Genomic DNA, 15,418 nt, shown 5'->3' with positions numbered 1-15,418 from the left:
GAGTAGCTGGGACTACAGGCACGCATCATCAAGCCCGGCTAATTTTTTTATGTTTTGCAGAGACAGGGTCTCACTATATTGGCCAGCCTGGTCTTGAACACTTGGGCTCAAGTGATTCTCCTGTCTTGGCCTTGCAAAATGCTGGGATTACAAACATGAGCCACCACCCCTGGCTGAATGCTCATTTTGGATTCAACTGATATTTCTTCATGATTAGATTCCAGTTATGCATTTCCAACCAGAACATGTGATACTGTGTTTTCCTCAGTATATCCCATAGGGCAGCAGACAACATCCATCCGTACTCACTTTATAATGTTAATTTTTATCATCTAACCATAGTATTACCATATTTCTCCACTGCACAGTTACTATTCCTTCCCTTGCAACCAATAAACAATCAGTGCAAAAACGAAGACTCTTTTTATTATGGAATTTTCAAATACATTTAAAAAACCAGAAAAGAGTATAATAAGCTTCCATGTTTATTCAACTACTAAATTGTGAAAGCAATCATCAGAAAGCAAATCCCGGGTAGGCATGGTGGCTCACACCTATAATCTCAGCACTTTGGGAGGCCAAGGTGAGCAGATAGCTTTAGCCCTGAAGTTTGAGACCAGCCTGGGCAACATGGAGAAACCCCATTTCTACTAAAAAATAGAAAAATTAGCCAGGCATGTGGTACACACCCATAGTCCCAGCTACTCAGGAAGCTGAGGTTGGAGGATCACCCGAGCCCATGACACGGAGGCTGCAGTGAGATGATTTCACGCCACTGCACTCCAGCCTGAACCACAGAGTGAGACCCTGTTTCAAAAAAAAAGAAGAAACCAAATCCCAGAGGTTATATACTTTCACCTAAGAACACTTCAGTATTTACTTTTCTAACAGATAAAAACTTTTAAAATACCAATGTCATTATTATACCCAAGAAAATTAACAAAAATTTCTCAATATTACTCAATATCTATGTTCAAACTTTTATAACTATCTCAGTTTTTCTTATGCTTGGCCTGATCAAATCAGGATCCAATAAGGACCTCACATTACATCTGGTTGTTATACCTTAAGAGTTTCTCTTTTAATCACTGCCAGCTTCCCTTCTACTCTTTATGCCATTTATTTGCTAGAATATACATCATATGTCCTGTAGTGGAGTCCATATCTGGGATTTTGAACTTCTCATTTTTATTGCCATGTACTATATACTTCTTGCAGATTTTTGCTCGTGTAGACATCTAACTTACTATTATTTTTTGAGAGAGTCTCCCTTTGTCACCCAGGCTGGTGTGCAATGGCACAATCACAGATTACTGGAGACTTGACCTTCCCAGCTCAACTAATCCTCCCACCTAAGCCTCCTGAATAGCTAGGATCACGGGTATGCATCACCATGCTTGGCTAATTTTTTTTTTTTTTTGGTAGAGACAGAGTCTTACTGTGTTGCCCAGGGTGGTCTTGAACTCCTGGGCTCAAGCGGTCCTCCCACCTTGGCCTCTCAAAATGCTGGGAATACAGGCATGAGCCACCATGCCAAGCTCAAAATTATTTTTATTTGTTGACTTTTATATATAGCAATTTTCTTAAACTTTTATTAATTATAATAATTCAGTTATACGTTATTTTGGTTTTCTGTGTAGGATAATTATATCATTGGCAAATAACGACAGCATTATTTATTTCATTATAATCCAAATACTTTTTCTTTCTGTCTTATACCTTATTTACTAAAGGTTACACTTCAGTCAGAAGAAAAGTGTTCCCAGATGGAAGGTCTGAAATTCAAGAAAATAGGAAAACCAAAGATATTGGTAAATAAGTACAGAAATCTTTTTTAGAAAGAGCACAATAATAATAAAATAATACTTGTGCGGTTAAAAAAGATAGAATTAAAATATATTATTACAAACCAGCCTGGGCAACATAGTGAGACCCCACCTTTACCAAAAAAATATTTTTTTAATTAGGTGAGGCCTAGGCATGGTGGTTCATGCCTGTAATCACAACACTTTGGGAGGCTGAGGTGGGTGGATTGCTTGGGCCCAAGTTTGAGACCAGCCTAGGCAACATAGCAAGACCATGTTTCTATTAAAAAATAATAATAATAAATTTAAAAAACTGGCCGGGCACGGTGCCTCACACCTGTAATCCCAGCTCTTTGGGAGGCCGAGGTGGGCAGATCACCTGAGGTCAGCTCGAGACCAGCCTGGCCAACATGGTGAAACCCCGTCTCTACTAAAAAATACAAAAATTGGCCAGGCGCAGTGGCTTACGCCTGTAATCCAAGCACTTTGGGAGGTTGAGGTGGGCGGATCACAAGGTCAGGAGTTTGAGACCAGCCTGACCAACATGGTGAAACTCCATCTCTACTAAAAATACAAAAAAAAAAAAAAAAAAAAATCAGCCAGGCATGGTGGCAGGCGCCTGTCATCTCAGCTACTCGGGAGGCTGAAGCAGGAGAATTGCTTGAACCCTGGAGGTAGAGGCTGCAGTGAGCTGAGATCGTGCCACTGCACTCCAGCCTGGGCGACAGTGCAAGATTCCGTCAAAAAAAAAAAAAAAAATTAGCCAGGTGTGGTGGTGCATGCCTGTAATTCCAGCTACTCTGGACGCTGAGGCAGGAGAATCGCTTGAACCCGAGAGGCAGAGGTTGCAGTGAGCCTAGATCACGCCACTGCACTCCAGCCTGGGCGACAGAGCAAGACTCCATCTCAAAAAAATAAATAAATAAATAAAACTTAAAAACTTTTAAAAAAGAAGTCTGATCTCTTACCTATAGGTGACCAGCTTCGTTAATTTCTGGCCTATCATTTTTGTACTTTTTTCAAATATAAGCAAACATAAATATATATATTATATATATATAAACATAAGCAAACATACATATATATTATATATATATAAAACACTCTATGTATGTGAAAAATTATCCCTTTTGTATACAAAAGGTAGTATACATAAAATATTAAAGTGGTTTTGTTGTTGTTGTTGTTGTGTTTTTCTTTTGACACTCTTGCACAAGTTTTTCACTACTGCAAGCAAGGCTATAGACAGGTCGTGGTGACCTAGCCTGCAGAAATGAACTCCAGACACCCCTGAGCAAGGTTAAAAGAAGAAAAACAATTTCCTTTACTGTCTCTCTTGTACTATTAGATATGACTATGTTTGCCAATGCTGGTACTTAGTAAGATTTGCAAAGTTCCTGTTTTTCTTTCGATGCAGCTGCTAGGCCACTGGCTATGCAAGGCCACAGGTTAGTGCCAGGTCAGCAGTTATGCTATGGATTACGTGACTTGTCACTGTAAAATTTACTGCCTTTGTTTTGATCTTGTATGCTGGCCTATATAAAAGCTAAACTCTGTTTTTGTTCAAAGCTCAGCTTTTTGGATGTGAATCCACTGAGCCGGTGCGTACCTTAAATAAACATCCTCCTGTCTTCCCAATATCGGTCTCTCTGGTCCTCAGTTTACCGCAACAGCCTCAACAGCTCATGGCAGCCTCAACCTCCTGGGCTCAAGTGATTCACCTCAGCCTCCCAAGTAGCTGGGACCACAGGCTAAAGTGATGTTTAATGTAAGTATTTACAAGAAAATGTCCCGACTATTGCTGTAAAAAAAGCCATATCTCTTTGCTTTGAGTATAGCTTGATTGATTCCCAGTAGGAGAAAGGGTATTTTCTTCCTCACTCAGAGTCTCTGGCATTGGCAGAAAAAAAAGCAAACATAACCCTGATCTGTGCCAGTAAGGAAGTCCTCCAGCTCCAAAGCATTAGTACCAGAATATAGAAGGCAAGAGCACTTCAAAGAAGGCTCCAAATTTCTTAGTATTATTGGTAGATGGCTAAAACTTGCTAATGAAGAGCTAACTTACAGTTTAATTTACTAAAATTCTCTGGTACCCCAAAATCAGGTAAAAGTGCTGAAATTTTTACTAAAAGGAAGAACATCTGTTTCCAAAAAACTATACAAATTATTCTAAAGTTCATTTGGAAAAATAAATACCCAAGTATAACCAGGAAAATTCTGAAAAATAATCCAAATGTGGTGGGAACTAGCTTTCCCACATATTAAAACATTTTATAAAACTAGAGCAATTAAAATTGTTTGGGCTGGGTAGAGTGGCTCACATCTGTAATCCTAGCACTTCGGGGGCTGAGGCAGGAAGATCACTTGAGCCCAGGAGTTTGAGACCAGCCTGGGCAACAAAGTGAGACTCCTCTACAAAAAAAATTTTAAAAAATAGCCAGGCATTATGGCGCATGTCTATAGTCCCACCTAATTGGGAAGATGAGCTGGGAGGACTGCTTAAGCCCAGGAGATCAAGGCTGCAATGACCTATGATGGTGCCAGTGCACCCCAGCCTGGGTGACAGAGCGAGGCCCTGTCTCAAGTAATTAATTAAGTAAACAGTTTGGTACTGGTACATGAATAGAGACTAAAGTAGCAGAGCAGAAAGTCCAGAAACAGACCGCTATATGTACAAGAACTTAATATTCGACAGAGGTAGAATTTCGAACAGAAGAGAAAAGATTAACTATTAGGTCAATGCTGCTAGGACAAATGAGCAGCCATCTGAAGAAAAATCAAGTGGGCTTCCTAACTCATTTCCTGAAACAAATCTCAGAGGGATAAGAAATCTGACTATAAAAAATATAGACAATACAAATATATTTGAAAAATACAAAAATATAAGACCATAAAAATATTAGAAGAAAACTAATTATAAAAAGATCTGCCCAGGCATGGTGGCTCACACCTGTAATCCCAGCATGTTGGGATGCCGAGTCAGGAGGATTACTTGAGGTCAGGAGTTTGAGACCAGCCTGGCCAACATGGTGAAACCCCATCTCTACTAAAATTACAAAAATTAGCCAGGCATGGTGGTGTGCACCTGCAATCCCAGCTACTTGTGAGGCTAAGTCAGGAGAATCACTTAAACCTGGGAGGCAGAGGTTGCAGTGAAACGAGATCGCACCACTGCACTCAAGCCTGGGCAGCAGAGCAAGATTCCACAGAAAGAAAGAAAGAAAGAAAGAAAAGAAGAAAGGAAGGAAGGAAGGAAGGAAGGAAAGGAAAGAAGAAAGAAAGGAAGAAAGAAAGAAAGAAAGAAAGATCTTGGTTTAACTCAAAGGCTTACAGAGCAAGACTCTATCTCAAAAAAAAAAAAAGATCTTGGTTTAACTCAAAGGGCTTATCACAAAAATGCAAAAGCCTTAAGAGACGATAACTCTGGCTTCACAAAAACGTTTCTCCATATATATAAATAAATAGTATAATCAAAGTCCAGATGCAACATGAAAAACTGTGGAAAATATTGGTAACGTGACAAAAGACAAATTTTTAAAATACACAGAGCCCTCAGAGATTAATCAAAAACCTCATTTGTTAAGCCAGACAAATATAAAGATACATAGACGGCTTTAAACCAGCGTTTCTCAACCTCTGCACTACTGACTTTTTGGACTACATAATTCTTTGTTGTATGGAATGCTTGTGAATTGTAGGATGTGCACCAGCATCCCTGTACTCTACTCACGAGATGCCATTAGCATCCCCATTCAATTGTGACTATCAAAAATGTCCTCAGATATTACCAAATGTCCCCTGGGGATCAAATTGTCCCTGGTTTAAATACTCAAAGAGATCCAAATCCACACTTGTGATAAAATAAATGCAAATTTTAACAATAATGAGGTGACACTTTTTTCTCTAATTAGATTTTCATCATTAACTATTTTGCGGTTAGCCAACAAGTAGGATTGGGGATCTCATTTATCCTTTTGGGTGTGCAACCCTTCTGGAGGGTCATCTGGCAATATCTATCAAACTATAAAGTGCATTTACTCTTTTTTTCTTTTTGAGACAGAGTCTCACTCTCTCACCCTGGGTGGCGGGCAGGGCAGTGGCATGATCTCGGCTCACTGCCACCTCCGCCTCCAGGTTCAAGCGGTTCTCCTGCCTCAGCCTCCTGAGTAGCTGGGATTACAGGTGCCCGCCACCAGGTCCAGCTAATTTTTGTATTTGTAATTTTTGTAATTTTGTAGTTTTAGCGGAGACGGGGTTTCACCATGTTGGCCAGGCTGGTCTCGAACTCTTGACCTCAAGTGATCCGCCCGCCTCAGCCTCCCAAAGTCCTGGGACTACAGGCGTGAGCCACTGTGCCCAGCCACATTTACTCTTTGATCCAGCAATTTCACTTCCAGGAGTTTATCCTACATATACACTTACATATGTGCAAATAGATAAATACAAGTATAATTATGGAAGCAAAAAGAGTATCCAAAAAACTGGAAACAGTCTAGTATTCAACAATAGGGAACAGGTTAAATAAACAAAGGTATATTCATATACAGGTTGAGCAAACCAAATCTGAAAATCTGAAATCCGAACACGTCTGGAACCAAGCATTTTGGATAATGGATACTCAAGCTGTTACAGAATATTATGCAACCATTAAAAAGGAGGAGGGGCCAGGCGCAGTGGCTTACGCCTGTAATCTCAGCACTTTGGGAGGCCAAGGCGGACGGATCACGAGGTCAGGAGATCAAGACCATCCTGGCTAACATGGTGAAACCACGTCTGTACTAAAAATACAAAAAAATCAGCAGGGCGTGGTGGCACGCGCCTGAAGTCCCAGCTACTCGGGAGGCTGAGGCAGGGAATTGCGGAAGGCGGAGGCTGCAGTGAGCCGAGATCACGCCACTGCACTCCAGACTGGAAGACAGAGCGAGACTCCATCTCAAAAGAAAAAAAAAAGAGGCAGAAGATCTGCATGTTCTAAAAATGTATGTCCCTGAGCACAGCGGTGCATGCCTATAATCCTAAGTACTCTAGAGGCTAAGAACGGAGGAACATCAGCCTGGGAGTTCGAGGCTACAGGCCAGTCTGGGCAACATGGGAGACCCTGTCTTTAAAAAAAAAAAACAAAGAAAGAATGTCCTAAGACATACCAACTAAAAGTAGCAAGACCAAGAATAGAGTCTGCTGCTATTTTTAAGAAAGGGTGTGTGTTTGTGTGTGTGTGTGTGTGTGTGTGTGTGTGTGTGTATCTGGATGTATACAAAATATGTTCATACATGCACGAAACAGAAATTTTAGGGCTGGGGAGACTCACTTTTTACCCTATACTCTTTGAACTGTTTTAAGTCTTTGGCTATATGCCTGCATGTTTCAGGCAAACTGCAAAATCTGACAACACGTCACTCAACTCAAGATACCCAGACCTTACATAAACCAGAAAGTAGAATGGTGGTTGCCAATGTACGAGCGAGGTGGGGAAGAGGAGTTGTTTCATGGATAGAGTTTCAGCTTGCAGATGAAGTTCTGGAGATTGACTGCACAACGATATGAATCTACTTTACACTACTGAAGTGTACACTTAAAAAATGGTTAAGATGGGAAATTTTATACGTATTTTAACACAATTTTTTAAGGTGGAAAAAAATCCCCCAAAGATACCTATGTTTTAAGATCGGTTTAAATTGTTTCTAATTTGGAAATCATTTTTAAACACTCCATTATTACTCTAGATTGAGCGTCAGGAACAAGTGAAAACTCTTTAAACTCTGGAGCTGCTCCTGCGACCTTTCACCTAGAACTCACACGCATTCGGCCAGGCACGCACTCCTGCTAAACTCAGGGAGGGCCGGCACTGGGGGCGGCGTGGTGACTCCCCCTCGGCCCTTCACCCGTGGAAGAGGTTTCTACATTGCTGCCATCCTGTAATACAAAACTTTGTGTTCCTTTTCACGCGTTACCGCAGATTCTCGGTGCACAGCGCCCAGCGCGGACCAGAGCTCACAGCGTGCCCAGGCAGTATCCTTGACCTCCCACCGCCGGGCCGGCCAGCCCGGGCGATCCGCGGCGGCCCCACCGAGACGCGCCCTTCGCCCGACCGGGTCTCTCCCCGCGCCGCCCCCACCCCCTTACCCTGTGTTGGGTAACATGACTTTCGTAGATCAGAGGAGGTGGCGGCGACAGCGGCGGCGGCGGCGAGCAGAGAGCTAAAGCTGGACCGTCCCTCAGCATCTATCCCCGCCCCGGCCCCGCCCCTGCCCCCGCCCCCCGAGACCTGTGCGGGAACTGAGCGCTGAAAAGCCGGGATCGCCGAGTGCGCCTGCGTATGCAGTGGGCCTCCCGCGCCCCGTGTTCCTCTTCTTCGCCTCCCAGCCTGCCCTGAGAGCGGGCTCTCCGCGCAGGCGCTTTGAGGCACAACTCCGCCCCGCCCCCTCACTGGTCCTACGGTGACAATCAGCCTCCCGTCGGCGCCTAGCATCTGGGCAGCGTCAGCCGCTACGTCCACCTTTTCCCGGTCTCTAGGGGTTTCTCCTCGCGCCGCTGTGTTCCAGCGCCGGCTCTGAGCTGGGAGGGTGACTGAGCCCTGAGCTTGGGCCCTCCGAGAGGTGCTTTAGCTCTGGGTCTTCTTGCCCCTACGCCCGAGCCTGGCGCTCTCTCGGCCCCCTCTTAGGAACGCTAGCCCTGGGCAGAAACTGTCTTTGTGGCTGAAGTCGGCCAGCGTCGCGTTTCCACTCTCCCGCCGAATGTGGACCCCAGCCAGCCTCCCCTTGTGCATCGGTAGATAGCTTGTGTTAAGGCGCCAGCTTCTTGGAACAGAGCTCTCTGCAAAAGTCGCGCTGAAGGATTCATAGTCAAAAGCTGAACTTGCAGAAGTTTTGACTTCTGGAATGAGTGTTGAAATGAGATCAATTCTGACATTTAGTTTCGCTTTGGGGATTACGCTTTGGACTAACTCAGCTACTCTGATGAGCTAAAGACTGTAGTATATTTGAAGGAAGACACGAGGAACTGTTTTGTATTTTGTGGGGATAGAACAGGACCCTGAGGAGATTATTATATGAAGACTAGTTAAAGAAACTAGCCTGGAAATGGCTTATGTACTCTCTCCTTTGTTTTTGTTTTGTTTTTTGAGACGGAGTCTCGCTGTCGCCCACGCTGGAGTGCAGTGGCGCGGATCTCGGCCCATTGTAACCTCCTCCTCCGGGGTTCAAGTGATTCTCCTCCCTCAGCCTCCCGAGTAGCTGGGACTACAGGCATGCATCACCACGCCCGGCTAATTTTTTTGTGTTTTTAGTAGAGACGGCGTTTCACCATGTTGGTCTGGCTGATCTTGTGCTCCTGACCTCAAGATTCGCCCGCCTCGGCCTCCCAAAGTGCTGGGATTACAGGCGTGAGCCTCCGTGCCCGGCCTCTCTCCCCTTTGTTATGGGCCCTAAATGACTCTATTTCCTCCTGCATATCACCTGCCCGACTCCTGTAGGCATTTGAATTGATGATTCATGATATGGTCTTTAGAGGCTCCAGAGGAATTTGCAAATTATTAGCATCCACTAAGTGATTGCTGATTACCTGAGATACGGCAGGTCAAAAAGGACAAGGTCTCTGCCTATGGGAGGTATGAGTAGCCAGTGTGTTCTTTAGGACTGTTGTTAAGCATTAGGTGTTTTAAGAAGAGTGTTGATAGAGACTGTTAGATGAAAATATCTTACTCTCCTCTCATCCTTAGGAGCACTTGCTGAAGGGTGTATGTATCTGTCAAATAGAGTGAATTCTTAGTAATGGGGTGACATTTCCTTCATATCATCTAAAATGTTCTCTCCTTTTTGAAAGCCACAATATCCTCAGTCTGTTAGAGTTTCCTTTCTTGAATTTGTGTGCTTCTGTTTCCATTTGTTACAGAAAGAGAGCTCAACGAAGTAGCAAAACAAACAAAAAACCTTTCCCAATTTTTCAGTCATAACGATATTTTGTGAGCCTAAATACCTGTACTTATACTGTTTTTATACTTTGGGATGGCTTTCACAGAAGGCAAATTTATTCCTAAATTATTAGAGGTAGTTTTACTAAGCAAGTTTAAATCCATTGTATTCAGTACTTTGACTAGAGTTCATTTAAAGTGTGATTTGGAGTACCCATGACCTTCTACCCCATTACGTTGATTAACCTAGTGTTAGATTAATGCTAGAGGTGAGGAATGGGTGAAGAAGGAGTGGACTTGTGAACATAATTAGATCTTCATTTTGGAAGGTGAATAATTTTGGCTTAGAAAGAACACTTCTGACTGCAGTATGAAGAATAGTTTGTGAGTAGATAAAGGCACGGAAGCCATTTAAAAGCCCATAGTAATGTAATGTGTAAGAAAAGTAGTAATCTGAACTAAGGCAGTAATAGTGGGAATGAAAAGACATTCTCAAGATATGGGACCTGGCAGATGTAACTAATGATTAGATGTAGGAGCAAAGGGGGATGATGGTATCAGTGGTGAACTTCAGATTTCTGGTGTAAAGTCCTGGGAGGATGGTGATAACACAGTAAAGAAGTGAAAACAAATGGTTTGAAAAATAGATGTCTTGAAAGTCAGGTAAGTCTCACTCATTTCACCCCTTCTCAGCTTGATAAAACTACCTAAAAATGCAACAGTTTCTTGACAGACTACTGGTTACAACACATTCTCCCAACCAATTTATCTCCCTTAAGTTTTGGTTATATGCAACATTAACCTAATTTGGCTAATTTAAACCAAATTAAAGGGGTTGGGGAATTTAGAAGAATTCTGGGATAGTTTATATAACTTAAGGAAGAGCTGAACAACTAAGCTTGACAATGGGAACCAGGGTACTTCCATAATCCTCAGCAGCATGATCTTCTTTCTAGAATGCATGGTAGGTGGCTTCCCTGTCTTTTCTGTGTATCTGTTCCAGCTTCAAATACTAAGACAGTCTACTACAATGTGTTTCGTTTTGTTTTGTTTTTTTGAGATAAGATCTTGTTCTGTCACCCAGGCTGGAGTGTAGCAGCATGATCATGGCTCACTGTAGCCTCAACCTCCTGGGCTCAGCCACCCAAGTAGCCAGGACTACAGGCATGTGCCACCACACCTGGCTAATTTTACTTTTTATGGACACAGGGGTCTCACTATGTTGCCCAGGTTGGTCTTGAACTCCTCACCTCAAGCAATCCTCCCACCACACAGCCTTCCAAGGTGCTGGGAAATGTTTTAACCTGTAAATTAGTTGGCCATGGCCAGGGACACAAGTGGATATGGACAATGGGGAGGTAACAAAACATTGCATACTTACCTACCCCAGGTCATTGAAGTTGTGTAAATGTAGAGCAAGTAAATTGGCATTCATAATTCTGGGAAGAAAGGGGTCATAAAACTTTTTATTTCATAGGGCTTGTGATGGTTAATACTGAGTGTCAACTTGATGGTATTGAAGGATGCCAAGTATTGGTCTTGGGTGTGTCTGTGAGGGTATTGCCCAAGGACATTAACATTTGAGTCAGTGGGCTGGGAAGGGCAGACCCACCCTTAATCTGAGTGGGCACCACCTAATCAGCTGCCAGTGAATATAAGACAGGCAGAAAAACCTGAAAAGATGAGACTGGCCTAGCCTCCCAGCCTACATCCTTCTCCTGTGCGTTTATCCCCTTCCTGCCCTCCAACATCAGACTCCAGATTCAGTTTTGGGACTTGGACTGGCTCTCCTTGCACCTCAGCTTGCAGATGGCCTATTATGGGACCTTGTGATCATGTAAATTAATACTTAATAGGCCAGGCGCGGTGGCTCACGCCTGTAATCCCAGCACTTTGGGAGGCCAAGGCAGGCAGATCACAAGGTCAAGAGATGGAGACCATCCTGGCCGACATGGTGAAACCCCATCTCTACTAAAAATACAAAAATTAGCTGGGCGTGGTAGCACACGCCTGTAGTCCCAGCTACTCGGGAGGCTAAGGCAGGAGAATCGCTTGAACCTGGGAGGCGGAGGTTGCAGTGAGCCAAGACCACACCACTGCACTGCAGCCTGGTGACAGAGCAAGACTCTGTCTCAAAAAAAAAAAAAAAAAAACTTAATAAACTCCTCTACACACACACACACACACACACACACACACACACACATATATATATATATACAGAAGTAATAGGATATATATATATATCCTCTAGAGAACCCTGACTAATACGGATTTTGGTACCAGAAGTAGGGTCCAGAACAGGAGAAGGCTCTGCGACAGGTCCAGGCTGCTGTGCAAGCTGCTCTGCCACTTGGGCCATATGACCCAGCAGATCCAATGGTGCTTGAGGGGTCAGTGGCAGATAAGGATGCTATTTGGAGCCTCTGGCAGGCCACCATAAATGAATCACAGTGGAGACCTCTAGGATTTTGGAGCAGGGCCCTGCCATCTTCTGCAGATAACTACTCTCCTTTTGAGAGACAGCTCTTAGCCTGTTACTGGGCTTTGGTGGAAACTGAACGTTTGACTATGGGTCATCAAGTCACCATGTGACCTGAACTGCCTATCATGAACTGAGTGCTTTCTGACCCATCTAGCCATAAAGTGGGTCATGCACAGCAGCATTCCATCATCAAATGGAAGTGGTATACGCATGATCGGGCTCTAGCAGGTCCTGAAGGCACCTGAGGAATAAGTTACGTGAGGAGGTGGCTCAAATGCTCATGATCTCCACTCGTGCCACCCTGCCTTCTCTCCCCTAGCCTGCACCAATGGCCTCATGGGGAGTTCCCTATGATCGTGATCAGTTGACATGATCAGTTGACAGAGGAAGAGAAGACTAGGGCCCAGTTCACAGATGGTTTTGCATAATATGCAGGCACCATCTGAAAGTGGACAGCTGCAGCACTACAGCCCCTTTCTAGGACATCCCTGCAGGCCAGCAATAAAGGGAAATCTTCCCAGTGGGCAGAACTTCAGCAGTGCACCTGGATGTGTGCTTTGCATGGAAGGAGAGATGGCCAGATGTGTGATTATATACTGATTCATGGGTCGTAGCCAGTGGTTTGGCTGGATGGTCAGGGACTTGGAAGAAGCATGATTGGAAAATTGGTGACAATAAAATTTGGGGAAGAGGTATGTAGATGGACCTCTCTGAATGGTCAAAAGCTGTGAAGTGCTAACCAACGGGTGACCTTAGCAGAGGAGGATTTTAATAATCAAGTGGATAGGATGACTCATTCTGTGGACACCACTCAGCCTCTTTCCCCTACCACCCCTGTCATCATCCGATGGACCCGTGAACAAAGTGGCCATGGTGGCAGGGATGGAGGTTATTCCTGGGCAACAGGGACTTCCACTCACCAAGGCTGACCTGGCTACGGCCACTGCTGAGTGCCCAATTTGCCAGCAGCAGAGACCAACCCTGAGCCCTCGATATGGCACAATTCCTCAGGGTGATAAGCCAGCTACCTGGTGGCAGGTTGATTATATTGAACCTCTTCCATCATGGAAAAGGCAGAGGTTTGTCCTCACTGGAATAGACACTTACTCTGGATATGGGTTTGCCTATCTTGTAAACAATGCTTCTGCAAAGACTACCATCCATGGACTCACAGAATGCCTTATCCACTGTCGTGGTATTCCAGACAGCATTGCCTCTGAACAAGATACTTACTTTATGGCTAAAGAAGTGTGGCAGTGGGCTCATGCTCATGGAATTCACTGGTCTTACCATGTTCCCCATCATCTTGAAGCAGCTGGATTGATAGAACAGTGGAATGGCCTTTTGATGTCACAATTACAACACCAACTAGGTGACAATACTTTGCAGGGCTGGGGCAAAGTTCTCCAGAAGGTTGTGTATGCTCTGAATCAGTGTTCAATATATGGTACTGTTTCTCCCATAGCCAGGATTCATGGGTCCAGGAATCAAGGGGGAGAAGTGGAAGTGGCACTACTTACCATAGCGCCTAATGATCCACTAGCAAATATTTGCTTCCTGTTCCTGTGACGTTATGTTCTGATGGCCTAGAGGTCTTAGTTCCAGAGGGAGGAATGCTGCCACCAGGAGACACAACAATGATTCCATTAAATGGGAAGTTAAGATTGCCACCTGGACATTTTGTGCTCCTCCTACCTTTAAGTCAATGGGCTAAGAAGGGAGTTAGTGTTGGCTGGTGTGATTGACCCAGATTATCAAGATGAAATCAGTCTACTACTCCACAGTATTCACAGGAGATCCATTAGGGCATCTCAGTATTACCATACCCTGTGGTTAAGGTTGATGGGAAACTACAGCAGCCCAATCCAAGCAGGACTATAAATGGCCCAGACCCTTCAGAAATGAAAGTTTGGGTCACCCCACCAGGAAAAAAACCGCGACCTGCTGAGCTGCTTGATGAAGGCAAAGGGAATACAGAATGGGTAGCAGAAGAAGATAGTTATCAATACCAGCTATGACCATGTGACCAGTTGCAGAAACAAGGACTGTAATTGTCATGAGTATTTCCTTCTTTTGTTAAAAACATGTTTGTGTAGGTATACACTTGTACTAAGAAAATATCTTCATTTTATTTCCTTTTTCCTTTATCATGTGACATAAGATTTATTGACTTCATGTCAGCATTTAAGTATTGTTAACTTTATGTAATAGCATTTGGATTGGGGAAGGATAGTTGTATTATGCTAGACGGAATTCTGATCTTATTGTCTTTATTTGAAGATTACGTATGATCTCAGGAGATGTGTATGGGTTCAAGTTGACAAGGGGTGGACTTGTGATGGTTAATACTGAGTGTCAACTTGATTGGATTGAAGGATGCAAAGTATTGATCCTCGGTGTGTCTGTGACGGTGTTGCCAAAGGAGATTAAAATTTGAGTCAATGGGCTAGGGAAGGCGGTCCCACCCTTAATCTGGGTGGGCACCATCTAATCAGCTGCCAGCAAATACAAAGCAGGCAGAAAAAATGTGAAAAGGTTAGAATGGCCTAGCCTCTCAGCCTACATCTTTCTCCCAAGCTGGATGCATCCTGCCCTTGAACATCAGACTCCAAGTTTTTCAGTTTTGGGGCTCAGACTGGCTCTCCTTGTTCCTCAGCTTGTACATGGCCTATTGTGGGACCTTGTGATCTTGTGAGTTAATACTTAATAAACTGATGTAGGCCGGGCGCAGTGGCTCACGCCTGTAATCCCAGCACTTTGGGAGGCTGAGACGGGTGGATCACAAGGTCAGGAGATCGAGACCATCTTGGCTAACACAGTGAAACCCTGTCTCTACTAAAAATACACAAAAAAAATTAGCCGGGCATGGTGGCGGGCACCTGTAGTCCCAGCTACTTGGAAGGCTGAGGCAGGAGAATCGCTTGAACCTGGGAGACAGAGGCTGCAGTGAGCTGAGATCGCGCCATTGCATTCCAGCCTGGGCAACAAGAGTGAAACTTCATCTCAAAAAAAAGAAAGCCTATGAATTCAAGGAAGTACATATATGTTCATGGCAGCATTATTCATAATAGCCAAAAGGTGGAAACCAAATGTCTGTCAACTAATGAATGGATAAACACAATATGGTATATGCATTCAATAGAATATGATTCAGCTATAAAAAGGAATGAAGTACTGATACATGCTAAAATATGAATGAACCTCAAAAACGTTGTGCTA

General features: G+C 43.9%; 1 protein-coding gene across 2 annotated transcripts in view; it reads right to left on the bottom strand.

The window, feature by feature from the left end:
- The window catches only part of HSDL2 (hydroxysteroid dehydrogenase like 2), a 95,067-nt gene extending 86,913 nt beyond the window's left edge, over positions 1 to 8,154 (bottom strand). The window contains exon 1 of one of the 2 annotated variants that reach the window (XM_024251739.3): positions 7,929 to 8,154. In XM_024251739.3, the coding sequence (XP_024107507.1) occupies positions 7,929 to 7,945 (17 nt within the window). In that variant the 5' untranslated portion in view covers positions 7,946 to 8,154. 2 annotated transcript variants of the gene reach the window in all.
- Between the last annotated feature and the right edge of the window lie 7,264 nt (positions 8,155 to 15,418).

The sequence above is a fragment of the Pongo abelii genome, chromosome 13, assembly GCF_028885655.2.
Source record: "Pongo abelii isolate AG06213 chromosome 13, NHGRI_mPonAbe1-v2.0_pri, whole genome shotgun sequence".
Taxonomy (NCBI): domain Eukaryota; kingdom Metazoa; phylum Chordata; class Mammalia; order Primates; family Hominidae; genus Pongo; species Pongo abelii.
Note: the sequence above shows the minus strand (reverse complement) of the source record. Positions and strands in the feature narration are given on the sequence as shown.